Source organism: Diceros bicornis, chromosome 30, assembly GCF_020826845.1.
Source record: "Diceros bicornis minor isolate mBicDic1 chromosome 30, mDicBic1.mat.cur, whole genome shotgun sequence".
Lineage (NCBI taxonomy): Eukaryota > Metazoa > Chordata > Mammalia > Perissodactyla > Rhinocerotidae > Diceros > Diceros bicornis.
In genome coordinates this window covers 13480955-13502469 of record NC_080769.1, presented here as the reverse complement: position 1 = coordinate 13502469, position 21515 = coordinate 13480955, and the positions used below count along the sequence as shown (strand labels likewise).

Genomic DNA, 21515 nt, shown 5'->3' with positions numbered 1-21515 from the left:
GGGAATCTGTTGTTTTGTCATGGCGACTTACGATTGCTATTGTGGTGACTTACGAGTGTAGTACTTGCATGGCATGAGCTATCTAGGACTTTAGGAAGAACATTTTCATACACTTCCATAGAGGTCAGGTTTAAAGCTTCTAGAAGTATATATTCCAGTTTATTTACCTTTTTACACACAACGTGTCTTCAAATATCTAAGTCATAACGTGTTTGCACAACTTAATGCAAATAGAGATCCCATTTTCATTGACTACTTTATTTCAAGAGCTGAGCTGCCAAGTGTGGAGGTGCTCAATTAAGACCACACGCCAAACTGGAAGTAACAGCCAAGACTTTAACGACTTACCACTTAGTACAAGCAAGAGGTTAAACAGGAAAAAGTGCCAGGTCCTCCAATGTTCCATTTTCCCCGAGGAATGGCGCCAGGCGAGGCTCAGTGGGTCAGCAGAGACGTGAGGATCATCTTACTACAGAGGAGGCCCGAGCAGGTCCTGCATTTCATGGACCCGGGGGCAGGGGGCGCCTGCATCCTTGACTGCAAGTCCCCTTAGAGACTGCGTGCACAGATGGGGCAGCAAGTCTGGGGTGGGGAGGGCAGCCTTCCCCCGTGAGGCCTGCCCGGTAGAGCTGTGTAATTGCCTGTGGTTGGACCTGAAAAATCACCCACAGGTTTTCAACCAGGAGCAGGACTTCTCAGTTTATTGGGCTACATCGGGCCTGTAGGATGTTTTATTTTGGGTCTCGGTTAGGTACTAGTGACAAACTTGAACTAGCTGAAAACAAAGGGGACTTTATTGGAAGGTTATTGGAACATTTTAAATAATGGAAGGAAGGGGATGAATAATAAAATGAAGGGAATGACGGCGACACAGTTGAGCTTTGGAAGCAACTAGAACTGGAGTTTTGAACACTGCCAGGACTCTCCTCTCAGCGTGTGTCACGTTCATTCTCTCTTATTGTGGCCTGGCTGTCTTAGGCAAAATGGGAACTTCTCTGGAAAGTTAGTGGAGTGGCTCAGATAATTAAAAAACGTGACGATTAACAACGTCAGAGTCTCGTATATGTAGCTCCACTTCCAGCCCTACCCTTCCCAGCTCTAGTTAAAAAAAAAAAAAAAGACAGAGAACAACTCTGATTGGCCCCTATTTGGATCAATCACTGCGGTTGTGGCCCAATCACTTTACTCCCATAGTGGAGACATGGCCATTGGGTTCCACCCTGTCTGGAATTGGCATCATTTCCAGAGAAGAAGGAATTATTAGCCAGAAAGAGGCACAGAAAATTCCTCTTTAAACACATGTAAAGAATTATCATTTTGGTATGATGTCTGATAATTTGAAGGAAGAAGGATTATTGAGAAAACTTAGTAAACAGCTTTTCGTCTGGCAAATAACTTACTTGTTTTATAAATAGAGGAAAGAGCGAAAGTCACTACATGCTTCAGTAACTTTGTTTTTATAACTTTTTAGTAAATTCATTTATCAGGCAGTGTTTCTTTTGAGCTCTTACATACATTGTCTCTCTTCTCTTTTACACACACACACTCCCACATACACCCCACTGTGCAAGTCTCAGGATATAAAATGAATGAAAAGACGAGGTTTCTGCTCTTAGAAGCAATTACATTTCCTCTTTCCCTCTTGATTTGCACCTTCGCTGTGTTAAAATTTTAGTTGAATAAATAGCCCATATCATTAATTCAGTAAAGGTGTCTCTGGATATATATGTGACTTTTCCAACCATAAGATTTTCCTGAAGGTCCAAATTTTATTCTAACAGCCCAATGAAAAAGTCAAGTTTAAAACACCGTTGTATTCTTAATAGACCAGAAGGAACGACTATAGTTCTAGTTCATATTGAGGGAGAGCTGATACTCACATAACTTCAAACTTCATTGCAGTTAACGATGACATCCTTGGCTATTTATTTTTTGATACTCTGTCTCATTCCAATGCTGATTCGAGAGGATCTAGCTTCAGTATTATAGAACAACCTCTTATAAAACAACTTTCACATGAGACTCTGCTCTCTGGCCAAGAGTTATCTCTGCTCTGTGATGTTCCCTCTCTGAAGATGCCTTCTCCAGCTTTCTTTCACCCTCCAATCCAGAAAAAGGCAAACCTCCTCCCTAAGAAATAGTTTACATTCCTCTTCTCTCACTCAAGAAAATGAAAATATGTCTTTCTGGCCTCCTTGAAGGGAAAATGAAATTGATCTCCAGTGCAATTTGAGCTCTTCTCTACTTCCAAGTAGTTCTTTTATATTCTTCAACAACATGCCCCTTTTGTGTGTCTCCTGATATCAAACATGAAATTTTCCACTACTGGCGTTTGATTACACTGTAACCTACTTTCTACCTTGTCTGGCCTTTAAGGAGTGACTAATGTCAAAGGACTGCAGAATTTCCCACCCGCGGGAGTAAGTACCAAGTTATCCTTCTAAGGCTCATGGGATCAGTAACCACCATGTTTCTTGAAGGAATTTATTATTATGTCATACTATTTGTCAAATTGTTAGCATTCTTGGAAATAAAATTTTTAGCGTTCCATAAGAAAATAACACTATTTCACAAGCATTGCAGGATGGCAGAGAGCATAGGTCCATACAGTAAGTAAATCCGCTTCTCTACTTTCCCTGTCTGTGCAATGATAGAAGTATTGATCTCATAGCTTATGGTGAGACCAAATGACTGAAGGAGTTGACCATGGGAAGTGCTTAGAACTCTGCTTGAAACATGGGAAATATTCAGTGTTAGGCTGTTACCATCCCTGGAATTAATTTCTGTGAGGCAGCTGGGTGTGGTGGGGAGAATATCGGACTTCTGCGCAAAGTATCTGGGTTTCTGTTCAAATCCTGGGTCTTTACCACTGTTTGGGCGATACACTTAATTTCAGTATCTTTGGATGCAAAAGTGAGTTAACATCACCTGCTTTAGCTATAGGATAGGGCAGTTGTGAGAATCCAAACAAGACAATGCATTATGCAAGCAGCCTATAAACACGAAAACATGAAAAATAACCCCTTCATGGGGTTATTATTACACTTTGTCTTTTGTGCTTTGGTTCCCTTATACAATTCTGACCCTACTTCTGATGTGTGGGGGTTTTCCAACACCACCAAGCAATTCTCCAACACCAGCTGGGTGTCCTACAGTTTAACTCAATTCCAACACTATTTACCTGGAAGCCACAGGTTAAGGGCTCAGTCCCACAAGACTGCCCCCACTTCAGAAGCCAATCAGAAGTCCAGGTTGTCACCTGTGCTTCTGACCAAAGGGCTATAAATCATAGGTTCCCGTGACCCATTCCTCGGGTTCCATTAATTTGCTAGAATGGGTCACACAGAACGCTGAGAAACAGTTTACTATCTAAGTTACCGGTTTAGTATAAAAGGATATAACTCAGGAACAACTAGATGGAATAGATGTATAGGGCAAGGTATGTGGGAAGGGGGGAGGAGCTTCCATGCTCTCTGGGTGCACCCCTCTCCCCAAAACTCCACATGTTCATCAACCCAGAAGCTCTCCAAACCTGGTCCTTTTGAGTTTTTATGGAGGCTTCATTACATAGGCATGATTAATTAAATCATTGGCCACTGGGCTCAATTCAACCTCCAGCCCCTCACCACTCTCCAGAGATCAGCGGCATGGGACTGAAAGTCCCAACGCTCTAATCACATCATTGGCTCCCCTGGCAACCAGCCCCCATCCCAAGGCACTTTCCAAAAGTCACCTCATTAATTTCAACTCTGGTGTGGCTGGAAGGGGTGTGTTATGAATATCCACAAGTTCAGCTCTCCATCTTCTAGGTATATCTGTCTAGAGTCTTAGGCACAAAGAATAAACATTCAAAGAAATGCAGCGGCAGAATGGGATAGCTGAGTCCTGGTGAAAGATTGGAAGTTGACTTCATCCTACCTTACTCGGGTTATCATCTACTGTATACAGAATGTGAACAGACGGCAGAGGGTACGGAAGAACACAGGGGATCGAGAAGTGGCCTGAGGAGATGGACGCACATAGGGCCAGGTGGCAGGAGATGGGGCCCTATTCCATGCCATAGCATGGCGTCCCCCCAAATTCATATGTTGGAATCCTAATGCTTGAGGTGATGATATTAGGAGGTGAAGCCTTTTGGAGGTGGTTAGGTCATGAGAGCGCTGCCCTCATGAATGGGATTCGTGCCCTTATAAAAGAGACCTTACAGGGGCCAGCCCAGTGGCACTGTGGTTGAGTTCAGTGTGCTCTGCTTCGGTGGCCTGGGGTTCCTGGGTTTGGATCCCAGGCGTGGACCTACACTGCTCATCAAGCCATGCTGTGGCAGAGACCCACATACAAAATAGAGGAAGGCTGGCACAGATGTTAGCTCAGGGCCAATCTTCCTCAAGCAAGAAGAGGAAGATTGGCAACAGATGTTAGCTCAAGGCCAAACTTCATCACCAAAAAAAAAAAAAAACAAAAACCAGACCCTACAGAGATCTCTCACCCCTTCCACCACGCAAGGACACAGCAAGAAGGTGCCAGCTATGAACCAGAAAAGGGCCCTCACCTGATCATGCTGGCGCCCCGATCTTGAACTTCTGGCCTTCAGAACCATGAGAAATGATGTCTGTTGTTCATAAGCCACCCAGCCTATGGTGTTTTTGTTATAGCAGCCTGAATAGACTAAGACACCCCATGTGTTCACTTACTACCTGCATGGGGAGGACACCTCAACATTTTTGGCTTCAGTTTCCTCCCCTGTGAGATTTAAGGCTCTTTCCTGTTTCACATTCTCAGGTGCTCTAAGTCCTGTTCATCCTGATGAGGTGTAAATGACTACAGGAATGCTTATCAGCATTAAACAAGTCACAATCACTGTAAAGAATGACAAAAACATTTACTGGGGCTTTTGGTGTGTATTTATATCCATAGCTTTGAAAATACAGTTTTCAGGGGGAAAAAAAAGCTTGCAATTTCTCCTTCCCCTAAAGAGCTCAGCTGGATCTCTCCCTTGGCTCTCACGTCAATTGCTCCTTGTCCTCCACTGCCCACCTTCCTCTCCTACTCCACGGATCATGACAACCATCATGCCTACTTCCACAGGTTCTCCGTGACGCCAAGGGCTATCATCAAATCCCAAAACACATTTGCAACTTGCTTTAATTATAATCTTAAAATAGCAAACAAAAAATCATGGAAAAGGTGTAAACTTCCAGTTACAAAATAAATTAATAAGTCACGGGGATGTAACTTACAGCATGGTGACTGTAGCTAATAATACCATATTGCATATTTGCAAGTTGGTAAAAGAGTAAATCTTAAAAGTTCTCATCACAAGAAACAACATTCTATAATTATATATGGTGATGGATATTAACTAGACTTATTGTGGTGATCATTTTACAAATATATAAAAATATTGAATCATTATGTTTTACACCTGAAACTAACATAATGTGTCGTCAATTATACTTCAATTAAAAAAAATCTAAAGACAAAAAAACAAATTGTGGAATTTCAAAACAGCTGAAAATCACCAGACAGTTCTATCTATAACTGTACTCATTTTTATCCCCTTGTCCTCCAAATACAAAGGTCTGCAAAAGTAAAACTTAAGACGGTGAACACAAGAAATTGTAGTTTATCATGTTGTGGCCTGATTATATTTAGGTTTTTAGGATATATATCCTTTTTGGTTCTGGTTTCATTTCCTTGGGTGTTTTGTCTCACTGTTTTAGCATTTATCTGTGTTCGTTTATACTAAGTGAAATTCCAAAGGCACAGGGTCTCCGTCATTTCATGACGTGCCTATCTCCTGGCGTGGTTTGAGGAACTCTCTTTCATAAATTCCTCCCAAGTTCTGCAGTCAGACTTGAACCACGAGAAGGTGCGTGGTCCTTTCCCAGCGAACACTGCCCGTCTTGCACCCTGAGTGACACTAAAGCCTAGCGGGCAATTGCACCTCGATTTTTCCGTCCTACTTAAGGGTTTCCGCGTGAAGCTTCAAAAAGCAAGAGACCGGGTTTGGAGCCAGGCAGACCTTTATTCCTGCTGTGGCTCCTCCTAGCTCGTGGCGTGCCGGAGCAGACGCGCGAGAGACGACTGGAAATGTCAGGAAGTTTGCAAGTCAGTTGTTAGACAAAGCCATGAAAAATCATATTTTACAAGTTTACGATTACATAATAATTTAACCTGAAAACATAGTAAATAAATTAATTTAACTGAAAAGAATAATTTAAGAAACAAAGGTAAAAATCACTTGAAGCTCATCGCTTCCTAATTATTTACTACAGTCCATTCTTGTTATTCGCAGGAGTTATGTTCTATAAAGTTGCCTCAAACACTGAATTAATGAATACAATGCTAGAACCACTGCTCCTAGGAGAAATACAGGGTTAGGTTCCTGTGAGCCTCTGGTCACAGCACTTTCATCAACCCATCAACACATCACCTTGTTTTATGTGTGTTTCTGTTCAAAGACACCATATTTAATACATATTGCTGATATATTAACAGTAAACTCAAGGCCAAGAGCACTGAAACTCAGGCCTGAACCAGCTGATCTAACACACATATTTTCTCCGTTAGGCACAGTACAGCCTTCTCGGCCTTAGGAACACTAGATAGCACTTCAGTACTGTGCTTGGCACCTTCAACATTAAGCCACTGGTGTTTTCCAGGAGGTGGGGCAAACAAGCTTTGGCTCATTGAGCTCCATGTTCTAATAGGCCAGCTAAAGAAATGAGTATTTACACACCACACAATGCCCCTTGGGGCCAGCAACGCTGTGGAATCTAATCTTCACTTGGGCGATAAGCAATTTGTCCTTCAAAATCAAAACGAGCAGGCTCAGGATTTTCTGTCTTAAGCGTTTGGTCGGTTTGCTTTCCTGTGTAGAGCTTGGCGGCCTCACCAGTCCATACTGAGGCTCAAAGTGTTTCAGAGTGGTGACAGCGTTAGTTAAACCCTTTCTCACCCTAGAACAGAGGAACTGGCTGCCGGGTAAGTTTGATGCTCACACTCATTTGGCAGCAAACCCTGACCCGAACCGGTACGAGGCTGTTCAGTGGCTCTCGTTCCACTTCTGGTGAGTGTTCATACGTTCGGCTGTGGAAATATCGAGGTGTTTGATTATTGAGTAATGCGCTGACCCCGCTGGAGAGGTAAGGGAACGTTTGGTACACGCATCCTGTGGCTTTTCTAAAACCTGAGAAATTCTGGGCCACTATGGATCCGAATATTCCCAGCCCCGTGCTGGGCGCTCGATACATATCGTGCTCTCTTCTCCTGAGGAGACACAGGAGCGACGGTCAGGGAAGCTCCTGCAAGGCTGCAGAGCTGCGGGGCAGTGGGACCAGGAATCCAGTCTCTGCGAGTCCGTCTACTCATCACAATGGAGGGCTCGAGCTGTGTGTGGGTTTCCTGGGGCTGCCATGACGAAGTACCACGGACTAGGGGCTTAAAAGAACAGAAGTGTATTCTTGCACAGTATGGAGGCCAGAAGTCCTAAATCGAGATGTTGGCAGGGCTGGCTCCCTCTGGAGAATCTTCCCAGGCCTCTCTCCCAGCTTCTGGTGGCTCCAACAATCCTTAGCATTCCTCAACTTATAGACTCCAACCTCTGCTCTGTCAGCACACGGCATTCTCGCTGTGTGTGTCTGTGTCTCTCCTCTTCTTATAAGGATGCCAGTCACATTGGATTTAGGACCCACTCTGATCCAGTACGACCTCATTTTAACTAATTACATGAAGTGTATGTGATATGGGGCCTGAGAGAGGAGAGATTGATTTCAGGAGCCGATGGATGGCGCTGCTGCCCTGTGTGGCTGGTGAGCTCAGGTTAGGGCATGTTGAGCTGAGGTGCCCAGCGACATCCAAGGAGATGTTCAGGGGGCAACTGGGTTACAGGCCTGAGCCTGTCGGTGTCTGGCAGATGTCTCTCAGATATACTGTGCAGCCTCTGAGCCGGTGGGCAAGTGACTGGACAGGGCCTGGCCACCCATTTTGCAGGAAGCAGAGTGACAGTCTGTGATGCTGCAGTTGGTCCTATGGCTCGACCCTGGTGGAACCTGAGTCCCCTACACCAGTGTCCCCGGCTCCAGACAGTGCCATTCCCAACCTCCGGCCACTGCTCTAGACCAAAGGGCCCTTGGTCTATGGCCAGGGTAAGACAAAGTAGAGTTTTGGCAAGACAGCAGGCTCTGGAGTTTTGAAACTGGAGGGTGAATTCTGTCTCCATCCCTACCACTGGCTGACCATATAATTCATCATCCAAGCCGGGACACATTGGAGAGTAAAAGAAGGCACATTAAATATTACCTAGGACAACAGGCATAAACAAGACTGTCCTGGGCCCCTGACATGTGTGGATGCCCCATAGCTGTGCAGCTTGGGAAAGTTACTGAATCACTTTGAGCCTCAGTATTCTCATCTGTAAAGTGGGGACAATTGTACTCACCTCCATAGGATCAAATAAAATAAAGAATGCCTTCAACAGAGGGCAGAGGGAAGGCTCGCTATAAATATACCTACAAGAGTAACACTAACAGAAAGTCAAATTTATTCCCTCCCTGAAAGCTCACTCATATGGGTGCACCACACACCAGACATTCAAGCCCCCTCCTGCCACAGCCCCTGCACTTCCTCTGTGCTCAGGATGTGCTGGCCCCAGGGATCTGCACCTGCCTCCCCTCTTCTCCTCCAGGCCAGATATGGGCACCTCTCTCCTGGATCGTGGCCTCCACCTCCCAGCTGACTCCCACCTTCCCCTGCATCCTTCCCATCACCATGCAGTCATCTCAGAGCACAGACCTGATCATGTCGCACACACCTGTGCAGAAACCTTGGGCAGGTTCCCTCTCCCCGGATAATGCATTTTACTCCGCAGCCTGGCATTCTAGACCATGTAGTCTGGTCCCACCATCTTTTCTGTCCTACTTCTCTCCACAGTGACCCACTGCAGGTCCCCTGAGGCAGCCTGCCTCAGGACGTTGGCTTATGCCACTTCCTTAGCCAGAATATCCTTCCCTGTCTTTGGAAACCAATCCATCCTTCAGCCAACTTCCAAAAGTAGAAGAGCCTAAACACCTGCCCAGGTCTCCTCTACCTCAGTCTGTGCATCCACGCCAAGTCAAGCTAGTGTCCTGAGCCTCGGTCCTCCAAATTGTAAAATGGGGGCACCGACCTCCCTCCTGGGACTCTGGCGAGGGTCAGTGAGATCACAGATATGGAGAATGCCTTGTAATGGTAAAACCCGGAACCAAGGGCGTTATTACCTTTTCAAAGCTCTGTTCAAATGATTTCTTGACAAGCCCCTCTCGGACCACCCCTCCCAAAATGAACTTTCCTCTCCTGTTCTCCCATTGCTCTCACTCTGTTCTGTTTTTAATGCAGGCCCCCCCGAATTATAGTTCCTCACGTCTGTACTTTCTCTGCCAGAGCCCCCACTACACCTTGGTGTCCCAGGGCCTGGGACCCTTCTGACTGGATGTGAGTCACATAGCAACTGGTGTAGGGCCTTGTACACCACAGGTGCATACTGAATGCTTACTGAGCTTCTTTTGAAGTCCTTTTTCAAGATTCATCTTGGCCTTTTGTAGGAACCTTTCACATGGGGGAGCAACCGAAGACCGATTCTTGAATCTGAGAATATTCGCTGCTCTTTTTGGTTCTTTCCAGCGCACTAGGGCTTCTAGGGCTTTCGTAGGCATGACTCATTCATCCTCACCAGAACCCTGTGGCATGATAGCTATTGCTATTCCCCTTCTTAGCCAGAGGGCCCTTCGAAAACAAAGGCAAATTAAAGCGTGAAGTCTCTTTTGGAGGTGCAGTCCTAGGGCGCAGGAGTGAGGGGACAGGGCCAGAAGGAAAGCGACAGCAAGGTGACGGATTACCGGGCTGTCCACTGCTGTTTGCGGGGTATGTGGGCTGTGTTACAGAGCATTCCATCCAGCCAAGGAAGGGAGCGATATTGATTTGCTGGCTCCTTCCGGAATCCTGTTTCTAGTTGGTCCAAGTTCATTGGATGAAGCCCTACCTAACTCCCCCGGAATTCTGAGTTGTGTTACTCAACCCCTTGGCCGGCCACAAAGCTTCACTCAGAAACCAGAAGAGCGGGGAACAGCCGGGGTCCCTGTGGGTCCACAGGGTTGGACGGGGGCCAGAGCCCTGCAGCACCCCCTCCAGCAGCCATACTGAAGGATGGCCCGCACCTCGGGGCCTGTTAGGCCAGTGAGGGACTGCGACTGGGGCTCTCCACTGAGCAAGTAGCCAACGTCCGGGGCCTGGAGGAGCTGAGTGGGTCTGGGGGTAATTGTAGTTGGTTGGATAATTCCCATTTTACATCTGAAGAAAGGGAGGCTAGGAGACCTGGAGTAACTCGCCCAAGGTCACGAGGCTGTTAAGGGGTGGACCCAAGTCTCAAAGCCAGACATTCAAGCTTCAATCCAGGCCCCCTGTCTACCTGACCACAATGCAGGGGAAGAGAAATGTGGACGCTGGAATGAACTGCAGGCACTGCTCATTGCTAGGGCCATTATTAACAGCCCCCCCTTTCCAAAAATGGAATGTATTTCTCTTTCAGCATTCACTCATTCATTCCCCCCCTCACTCACTTATTCACCCTCTAAGCAGCTACTTGGCCCTGGGCACACCGTGCCTCCCTTCCGCATACACACACTGTGCTCTGCCCGGAGGCCAGGCTCAGAGTCAGCTCAGGCTCCGCGGGAGGAAAAGTTACCTTCATTATGGGACAGGATGCCCCCATGCGAGGTAAGCTCTGCGGGGTGTGGCAGGTCTCCAGGGGAGGAGTAAGGAATTTACACGAGGACATTAGAGGAAGCTTCCCAGAAAAGGCGGCATTTGAAGTGAATCTTGGAGGATGAAGAGGATTTTAAAAAGGTGAGTTACGAGAGAAAGGGCATTCCAGATGGAGGCCACAGCACGGGCCACAGGAGGGCAGCTGGAGTGCAGGATGCGCTCAGAGGAAAGTACATGGGCGGCAGCAGCACCGGGCTCCCTGAGCATCTGCTTACAAGAGCTGCAGCTCGGTTTTCCTCCACATACCCGGTTCCCCCATCGTCAGAGGGCACCCCAGCCCCTGGCGTTTGTTGCTTGCTCAGGAATTAGGTGGCTGTGAAAGCAATAGAGGGGCATGTAGATGATCACGACTGTAACCCGAATTAATTACAGAAACTTGCAGACAACACTGTAACATCTCTACAGTGTGAGCCGCTCTCCTCCAGCCAGCCTCTGCCTGAGTCTGTGTGAGTCATGGACGACCCGAATATCCTCTCTGTTGATTTAATTACATACATGGCCAAGGAAATTATTATGAATTTTTACCAAAAAGCCAGTGACATTTACAGAGATTACAGTAGGAATCCTCTCGCATGCTCTCTCTCTCTGGCTCTCCAAACACTGGTCCCCTGGGCAGTCCACTTTACCAGACTGGTGTCCAGGCCAGCAAAGCACTAAGTACGGGGGACACCATCCTGAGTTGGGCTGAAGCCGGAGTGGAAGGAGCCAGAGCCTCCTCAGGGCACCCAGAATCACCCTTCAGTTTTGCATTTGGTGAGCCCTGCTTCCTCCTGGTTTGTGCTAGACCAAACTGATCATGACCACTTAGAACATGTGTTAGTTTTACTCTGATAACAAAGCTCACAAATTAACCAGCGATCCCTTGCTGAGTGCTTCCTAAAGTCTGGGTGCTGGGGTCAGGGATGAGAGCCCCCGGTGTTTGAGGGGTCCCAACAGACAAACACATAAGTCACTGTGGCAAATGCCCTAATAGAGGCCAGAACAACATTGGAGTCCTCACCTGAAAAAAAAATGCCAACAACTTCTGCTGACAACAGAAGTAATGTGCGGCATGTTGGCACGTGTTGAAAGGGGCCTTTGTGGATTGTGTGTGCCTGGGTAATTTTTGTGCTGTGGAGGAAGATGAAGTTATAATGACTTATCAGTTTAAACGTTTACTTCGAAATAAGATCGCACCGTTTCTCTCCAGCATCTTTCAAACATACCAGCACTTTACCAATGCTACTGGAGCAGAAAGCATTCCGACCTTAATTGACGAGGGTGGTGACTCCACTTCGGTAACATCGACTCGGAGACATTAACCTCCTGGCTGCGGGGCTGGGAGTTTTGAAATGCGATCTCCGCAGCTGTAGTTATAATCGTTTTATGTCACATTGACCGGGCACGTTTACAATTTTTAACAACTGTCTTAAAAAGTCCAGTGACATCTGTTGAGAGTTTAATTGTGAATGTAAAAAAAAAAATCATTAAAGGAACAGTCAAGAGATCGGTTTTCGCACTGTTGAAACAACACGGTGGCCATCAGGCGGTGGGGAATCTGCAGACAGGACTCATCTCATCTCCCAAGTCGCAGCGCTGGGGCACAGGGAGGCAGGAGGGGATGCAGGCAATTGAAATAAAGTGGAAGGGGGAGAGGGAGAAGGGAAAAGAGGGAGCAGCGAGAGCCAGAGCAGAAATGGAACAATGGACGTTTTTTCCTCCACCGGAAAGTATTTATAACCCGAGATTAGGCCGGGCGCCCCGCTTTCCCCGGGTTTGGCTGGGGAGGGGGCGGAGGGAGGAGGAGCGCCCGGCGCGAGCGGCCCCGGGCTGGCCGCCCCCAGCGGCGGGCCGGCGAGTTTGCGCCCCTCCGCGCGGCCGCTTTTGTTCTCCGCTCGGGGCGCCGGGCCGCGGCGGGGCGGCAGTGCGCACGCGCGCGCGGGGCGGGGGCGGGGCGGGGGCGGGGCGGGGGCGGGGCGGGCGGCGGGCTCCGGCACCGCCCCCCGCCGCCCCGGCCCGCTCCATCCGGGCACTGCCGAATTAGCATCGAGCCGAAGCACAACTTTGCCGAGGCCCAGCGAGATCCAGGCGCGCGCGCCGGAGGAAATATAGTCCCTGCCGGCGGGCGGCGGCGGGCGGCGGCGGGCGGGCGCGCGCGGGGCTGCGCGGGGCTCCCGGCGCCGGGGGGCCGCCGGGCCGCGCCGGCAGCCCGGGGACCCGGCGCAACTTGCCGGGCAGCCTGAGGAGTTGGGCGGCCGCGGCGCCCGGCCGCCTTTCTTCCCCCTCGCCAGACCCCCCTCCCTTTCGGCCGTGGGGGAGGGGGCTCGCGTCCCCCCGGCCCGGAGACCCGGTGCGCGCCCGCCCGCTCCCGCCCCCGCGGAGCCGCGCAACTTCCCGGGAGCCGGGGCCAAAGTGAGCGAAAAGTGCTGCCCAAGTTCCCGGGATGGAGCTGCAGAGCCGGCCCGAGGCGCTCGCCGTGGAACTCGCGCGCCACCAGGTAGGCGGTGGGGGCCCCAGGGACCCGAGCCCGGCGTCCTCTTCCTCGTCGCAGGATCTGCATGGCTGGAGGTGTCGGGAGGGGGCCCCTCCTCGAGCCTGCCTCGGGGTGGGAGGACTGTGCACACGCACGGACCGCCTCTGCGCTCCCCCTCCGCCCCCCTCTCCTGCAATCCTGCACAGTTTGGGGGTCGGGGGCCCGTGGGACCAGAGCCCGGCGTCTTCTCATTCTCGACGCAGGGTCTGCAGGGCTGAGGGTGCCGGGAGGGGACCCCTTCGTGAGCCTGCCCCGGGGTGTGCGTGTGAGTGTGTGCGCCGACCCCCTCCGGCCCCCGTGCAATCCTGCACAGTTTGCAAAAGTAGTTTTGGCGATGGTTGCTCGGGCGAGCGGCGGCGCGGCGGCCGGAGCCCGAGCGGTATTGCGGCGTGCGCGCGCGTGTGTGTTGGGGAGATTAGGACGCGACTTGAGTATTTATGAGCTTTGCTCGACACGGACTCGCCGTGTTTACTTGGCTCTTTGTTCCTCCCCCCTCCCCCGGCACACACTCACACTCACACTCACTCGCACACGCACCCCAGCCTGCAGACTTGCACGGCTCGGGGCGCGCCGCCGGGTGGCCTCGGGCCCCGCCCCGCCCCGCGAGCTGCCCCGAGGAGGCGGCAGCCACAGGTAAGCGGCCCCGCGCGGCGCTGCCCGGCCGCCGCGCGTGCGGGACGCGGCCGGGAACTTGGGGCGCGCTGCGGGCGGGGGGCTGCGGCCCGCGGGCTGCCCGGCGCACTGGAGCCCCCGGGGCCGCCGGCCTGAGCCCGCTCCTCCGTGTTTCCGCAGAACGGCGACCTCGAGAAGCAGCTCCACGAGAGGCAGCCGCGGATCGCCGCGCTCAGCGACAAACAAGTAAGCGAGCTGGAGCTGTCCCCCACCCCGCGCTGCGGGACGAGGGTCGCCGGGCACTGGGGCGGCACCCTACAAAGTGCCGGCCTCGGCGCCGCACGCTCAGACTCCCAAAGGAGTCTGTCTCCAGCCTCAGAGCTACCCGCCCCTCCTTTTCTGGAAAGAAAGAGCCGGGTTCTCGGAGGCCGAGCGGGGAGCGCGCGGCTCCGGCAGTGGTCGAAGGAGAGAGGCTGCGCTTAAAAGGCGGCGAGCAGCCCGGCGTCCATTTTGAGTTGGTGGACATGTTTTTGGCATGTGGAAATTTCTCCCGGCTCCATGTCCCCCCTTCACGCCGGTGTGAGGCTGGGGGTAGACAGAGGGTGGCGGTAATTCGGGCCTGGACACCAAACTCCTTGGAAGCGGTTTCTGGGTTCCATTGCAAATCTTATTTAAAGAATCGTTCTTCTGGGCTCGCCCCTCCCCTCCGCTTCTCCAGCATCACTTTTTATTCTTGGAACCTGACGCCAGCTCCCGGGAACAAAAGAAGGGCGCCCCCAGGACCCCCCAGTTCTGCCCCAGCTTTGATCTCCGCGCGTCAGGTGTCGATTGGGACACACCGGAGGCTCCTCGCGGTGGGGGGCCCGACCGCCGACCCCCCTCCGGGCCCCTCGGGGAGGAAAAGTTGTCCATTGTGACTTAGTTGCGCTGAGCTGAGCGCTCGGGGTTTCAGCACCACGAACAGATGCCGCCGCCGGAGCGCGGCCGGCCGCGCTCCCCCGCCCCTCCCTGCCCCCCTCCCTGCACACACGCCCCCGCCCCCCCCGCCCCTCCCCCGCGCCCCTCCCCGCACACGCACTCCCGCCCCCCTCCCCGCACACGCGCTCCCGCCTCTCTCCCGCGCCGCCCCCCTCCCCGCACACGCGCCCCCGCCCCTCTCCCGCGCCGCCTCCCCTCCCGCGCGCCGCCTCCCGAGCCGAGAACTTTGAGCGGCGCAGCCAGTGGCGCTCTCGGGGCTCCGAGGCGGGCGGGGGCGCCGGCGCCCGCCCCGCGGGCCCCTCCCCTCCCCGCGCCCGCCCCGCGGGCCCCTCCCCTCCCCGCGCCCGCCCTGCGGGCCCGCCGGCCGTCGATCGCGCTTCCTTCGGAATGCCGGCCGCGGTGAGCACCAAACTTGGACAGCGCCCGCCCCGCCCCGCCCCGGCCGCGGAGCAGGTCCCCTTCCTGCTCCCCAGCTCCGGGCCGGGCGGCCGGATCCGGTGCCCCCTCCACGGAGGACTTCTCGGAGCGGGGGAGACGAGATTGGCGGGGGTGGCGGCGACCCTGGAGAGGAGAACTGGCAGGCCGGGTGTCCTCGTGGAGTCTTTCAAGTTGAAAAGTGGTGGGAGGGGGCGTGCGGGAGAGGAGGGGGCCGGGGTTGCGGAAGGAAAGAGGGCTGTTCCCGCGGGCCCGCGCCTGGCCGGGGCGCCTGCCTGGACTCGCGTTGACCCCTCTCTGGCGGTGCCGCGGCCCCCTCCCCGGCCGCGCGCGCCCCCGGCCAGGAGTGGAAGCTTCCATTCCCGCCGCAGGGGGCCCGGCGCGCGCCCCCGGCCAGGAGTGGAAGCTTCCATTCCCGCCGCAGGGGGCCCGGCGCGCGCCCCCGGCCAGGAGTGGAAGCTTCCATTCCCGCCGCAGGGGGCCCGGCGCGCGCCCCCGGCCAGGAGTGGAAGCTTCCATTCCCGCCGCAGGGGGCCCGGCGCGCGGCCCCGGCCAGGAGTGGAAGCTTCCATTCCCGCCGCAGGGGGCCTGGCGCGCGGCCCCGGCGAAGTCGGGGAGTTCGCGGGGGGAGGGGACCAGGCCCGGCGTTACCATTTTGATTGCTTTGATGCCATTTTTGGAGGGGGAGGGGTTGGAAGAGCACAAAGGTGTTTAATCACTGTGTAGAATCAAATCAGATACTTTCTTTAAAAAAAAACCCACCGCTACATCTGGTACAGTGTGATAGCTGAGGGTTACTAAGCCCTTTTTTTTTGCTCGGAGTAGAAGATTTAAAAGAGAGAGAGCAAATCCAATAATCCAGCAGCTTTTATTGCAACAATGTCTCTCTGTGTGTGCTTCCACGTAGCAATAGTTTCGCTGTTTGTAGTGGCTTTCCGGAGCTTAGGTTTGATCATTTCTTCTGTATTGTAGCAACTATTTCAAGGCTATTTAAATTTTTATGATGATAGTAAATTAGTAGCTATTTATTATCTGGCAGGCTGGAATTTAGATGAGGCTGAGAAACATTTGAAAATCCTGTTTGAAGGCTGCGGTCCAGCTCCGCGAAGGAGCTGTCCGACTTCAGGCTGCCTTTGCCTTTAAATTTGAACTCGGGGAAGGATGCTGGCGAATGGAATGTACTTCCATCTTTTTGTGTGTGTGTGAGTGTGTGTTTAAAAAGAAAAAAAGAAAACAGCGAAAACTTTTGTTCTCCGGCCTTTTAAAAATGTTTCTTTTAAATGACTAAAAATAACATCTGGTAAACAGCCAGGGTTTGGCCTGGCCATCAGAACTTGTGTTTGTAACTGGAAGTGTGTTGTTTTTCCTTTTCCCTTTGTGGCATTTTATGTAACAAGGGCTCATAAAAGAGGGAGTGGAGGGGGCTGAGGCTGTGTGCAGCATGCTAATAAAGCTGCCTTGTCTCTCCCAAGCTGGGCGGTGAAATCTTTCAGAGGTCACCTATGAAATGAGTTGGGTAGACTTAACATTTAGTCGTCTCTCTCTCCTTGGGAGAGTCTGGTGGTGATTGGCAGCTTGCCGGGGAAAGGTCGATGAGCAAGCTCTTGGAGGTGATTCTGGGCTGCACCCAGGGTCTTGAAGAGGAGCCGTGGGGCTCTGCTTGGTCACCCCAGAACCTGCCCAGGAGAAGCTGAAATGTGGGAGCAGGTATGAAAAAGCCAGTATTTCAGAGTTTGTTCTTAACTCAACATAAAATTAAAGGTGGTGTTCATTTATAGATATGCTCGGGGAGAAACTCATACCATCTCCACCTCCGGAGATGTGTGCTTTTGTGCCGCTCCCACTTGGAATATGGGACATAAAGGTTAAGTTTCAATTGAAAGGGCACATGTGGATGATGAACTGGATAGTAAAATGAATGGATGACCCCATTATCCACGTCTGTTAGAAATACAGGAGCAGCCGAGTAATATCTTTTGGTGCCCAGCCATCAGTTTCCCATTCATGCCCTTGGCACTGGAATTTTTTCAGTTACTTCTGGAAACATGGGCAGGCGTTTAAAGATGTTTATCGAGGACTCCTGTAAGTAAATAGATTGTTGATCAGAAGTAGAGAGAGACAAATTCTGTAGAACTCCCCAGTGTTTCTCCTACCATTGGTGGACTAGGGAATAGACGGGAAACCAGCTTCCATAGGACCTGGCTGTTTGAAAACGGAGTTCATATTTTTCCTTAAAAAAAAAAAAAAGGAGGTGTGGGGGAGGTGGTCAGAGGTGAGTTGTGGCCAGCCTGGAGTGGCCGGGCTGCATCCCCAGGTGTGGCCTCGCCTGGCTGCTGGGTTGTGATTCCAGCGGGGCACAGACTCTGCGTCTTTAACGAGATATGATGTGTGAAGACTCCATTAGTTGCTCCAGTGGCTTTATGCCGTGAATTTGCAGCACATGCAGAGAAGCAGTAACATTTTTATCTAAATTGTCAAGCAACAAGCAGTTCTGTGTAAATAACAGACCCATCATAAATAGTGGGTTTTTTCCCCTCCCTCTTTGGAGTTCTTAGCACAACATCTAGATGTTGTGTGTAGTGGACATCCCCAGACCTGAAGTTTACACAAGTTCAGATTCACCATAGAGTGAGAAGACCATTCTGTGTGAACTGCGGTCCCTGCTGGTGTGGCCGATAGAGAGAGACCCCAGAGGTGAACTTGGGGCCTTGAGCACTGCTTGACCCATCGATTTGATGAACTCGGGATTCCGAGGGGCTGTCCTCAAGTGCGGCAATAAAAATATGTCTTCTTGAAAGATATTATGTATGTGGCATGCACCCGGGCGCTGAATCATGTCTTCACCGTGATTCACTAGCCATGTTGGACACCAGAGGGATTCCACCTTGGAAATCTCCACCAGTTACTTCTAGAAATGGGGTGGATTTATTCCGAAAGCTCTGCAGTTGTTCGTGGTCCTTTAGTAAAAGGATGTTCCATTTTCTGAGCATTATTACCAAGTCTGCTCTCATACAGGAGGGTGAATTTTAATCTTCCTGACCTAGAGTTTGAGATCTCATTCTTAAAACAGCATCGTTACATGTTAAAGAGAAAACTGAAGCTCCTCGTTTCATGTTCTGAGGGAGAGAGCGGGGGACTGAGACAGCAGGGGCCCAGGCCTGACTTCACCACTGCCACCTGTGTGGCCTTGACTCCTGACTCCCCCTCGCACAGCAAAGTCTCCCGGGCCCATGGTTTTATCTGAGCCTGTTCCCAGAGCTCCTCTTCCCCATCCTTCTACCGCTCTGTTCCCTTCCACCGTCATCTCTTAGCTGGAAGATTGCAGTACCCCCCTCACTGCATCCACTTTAAAAAAAATTAGCTTTATTGAGATATAATTCACATATCATATAATTCACCCATTTAAAGTGTACAATTAGATGGTTTTTCGTATATTCACAGATATTTGCAACCATCACCACCATCAATTTTAGAACATTTTCATCTCTTCAAAAAGAAACTCTGGCTGTTACTTGCCCCCCCTCCCCAAGCCCTAAGCAACTACCAATCTACTCTCTGTCCCTATAGAGTTGCCTGTTCTGGGCTTTCGTATGAACGGAATCATACAATCTGTGGTCTTCTGTGACTCCCTTCTTTCACTGAGCATAATGTTTCAAGGCTCGTCACAGTTGTAGCATGTGTCACTACCTCATTCCTTCTTATGTCTGAGTAATATTCTATTGTATGAATTGACCACATTTTGTTTATCCATTCCCCAGTTGATGGACATTTGGGTTGTTTCCGTCTTTTGCCTATTGTGAATAGCATACTGTGTCTTAAATAGTAAGTGTCTTAAAACCTGCACATGATCACAGCACCCCCTGGCTCGAGACCTTCCAGTGGTGCTCCATTGCTCTGGGGATGAAGCCTGGGGGCCCTCAGAACCTGCAGGGATGGCCCTGCCCACATGCTCGTCCTCTGCATGGGGCACCCTCCACCCGCTAGTGCGGCTTAGTTGCTTTCCAGCAGCTCTTCTGGCACCTCGAGCATTTTCCTCGATCGTCTGATTTGACCTTTTCATGTCTGCTCTCTGTGCGAGACTATAAGCTGCATGCAGGGTGGGGGCTGTGTCTGCTTTACCCCCTCCCCTTATGTTCTCGAGCAGGGCTTCCTAGGGGCTGAATGCATATTTGTTGAACCAGTGGATGACTTCGTAAAGAGATGGGTGTGAGGAGTAGCAGTCATGTAGTTAATGGTCCTAGTAGAGTCCCCAGCCTGTAGTAGGCATGCTATAAATGGTAGATCTTAGGGGCTGGCCCCGTGGCACAGCGGTTAAGTACGAGCGCTCTGCTGCTGGCGGCCCGAGTTCGGATCCCAGGCGCGCACTGATGCACTGCTTGTCAGGCCATGCTGTGGCGGCGTCCCATATAAAGTGGAGGGAGATGGGCACGGATGTTAGCCCAGGGCCGGTCTTCCTCAGCAAAAAGAGGAGGATTGGCATGGATGTTAGCTCAGGGCTGATCTCCCTCACAAAAAGAAAAAATAAAATCACATGTTCAAAATGAGTGGACATAGGTGGATAAGACCAGCAGCTCCCTGCCTTGGAAACCTCAGAAAAGAGTGAGGCATAGAGAGAACCATGTTTCAAGGAAATTCCAGAAAAGTTCTGTGAAAATCGTGCTGTGGGAGCACCTGTATCGTTTCTGGCCTGGAGATCAAGGACAGGTTCCTGGAGGAGGTCAGGAGGGGTCCTCAAGGACGCCTGGGGTTGTAGACGGGAGGAGCTGGTGGCCAGTCCTGCTAAGGGATAATGGCCTGAGAGCTCCTGCAGGGGCTGGTGAGTTTGCTGGCAGTAGAACCGTGAGAGAGAGGAGGAGAGAGACAGCAGAGAAGGCGAGCTGGGGCAGAGCAGGGAAGGCATCAGAGGCCGGGATACAGGGCCTGGATTTTATGCCGTAGCCTCCGGAATGGCCAGGGACTTTCAAGGCCCAGGTCAGGAAGGTATGGGAACAAGGCTGAGGGCAGATGAGAAGGGAGGGAGTGAAGGAGGCCTGAGTCCCCTCCTGCTTGGCCCGGCCATATGAGCTCCTTAGATGTTTGTCACCTACGTGGGGAAGCTCTTGCAGGGACGACAGGGCCCACGCATGACATGGGAGAGGAGGCTGGGAGGCTGCTGGACCCGTAGCCCTGGGTGACCAGAACGTAACAGGCTGGAGAGCGGAGAACCACACGGTGCCCTCCTCCTCCTCTCTTCACCAGAGCTTCGTGGAGCTGAGAAATTAATGGGGGACACTCCTGAATGTAACTGAGTGGACAACTCTGCTCAGTTGGTTTAAGGGAAAAAAGTGTGTGTATACATATACACGTGTTTATATTTTTTAGTTACATTTTCATTATTGATTTTATTTTGACTATAAAGTGTACAATAATAAATAGTAAGTATGTTGGTATATACCAATAAGTATATATAAAGTCTGTGTAGTATATATAAAATCAGTTAATAATTTGTCCAAAATTGTGTTACTAAAATAAGAGGATTTGTTTTTGAAGTAAGAAAAATAATTACCATTCTCCTGCTAAAGTAAAATCTTAACTGAGGAAGGTGGTGATCGATATTTTCTATTATTTCTATAACATTTAGGAGATAAGAATTCTACTTTTAAAAAAGTTTTTATTGTAAAAGCAACACATGCTTGTTGGGAAAAAAATTCACAGTACAGATTTGAAAGTCGTAAAACTTAAGCCCCTTTCTTCCTGCCCATTCTCGCTTGTGGACGAGAGCAGGGCTGGTTTTCAGGTGTGTTCGTCGGATATGTTCTGTGCACACACAAACATCTATGACACAGATAAACGTGCCTAGTGGATGCGTTGAGCGTGCTGTTCCTAAACTTGCTTTTTATACTTGACATTGTTTTGTGGGCATCTTTTGGGAACAACTCAATTAATTCCACAAACATTTAACGCGCTCCTGCCAGGTGCTGGGGATGTGGAGGTGATGGGGGTGCTGTGTAATAGTGACGTCTCGTTTTATAAAGCTTTACACTTATGAAATGCTTTCACTTGGTCTCTGCTTACAAACATCTTCATATATGGTTGGGGAGGCAGGTAACGTGTCCCGTGGGGCCCAGCGAGGTGTCTGCATGAGACGTTAAGCCACCAGGTCCCCTGGGCAGCAGATGGGGAGATGTGCTCTGGTGGG

General features: G+C 51.0%; 1 protein-coding gene across 1 annotated transcript; it reads left to right on the top strand.

Annotated features, from left to right (window-relative positions):
* The first annotated feature begins 12974 nt into the window (after positions 1–12974).
* LOC131394235 (PHD finger protein 21B-like) lies at positions 12975–14407 on the top strand. The gene is made up of 2 exons (XM_058525453.1): positions 12975–13276; positions 14105–14407. Exons 1-2 carry the CDS (start codon positions 13223–13225, stop codon positions 14405–14407), a joined length of 357 nt encoding a protein of 118 aa, XP_058381436.1. The 5' UTR covers positions 12975–13222.
* The last annotated feature ends 7108 nt before the right edge of the window (positions 14408–21515 follow it).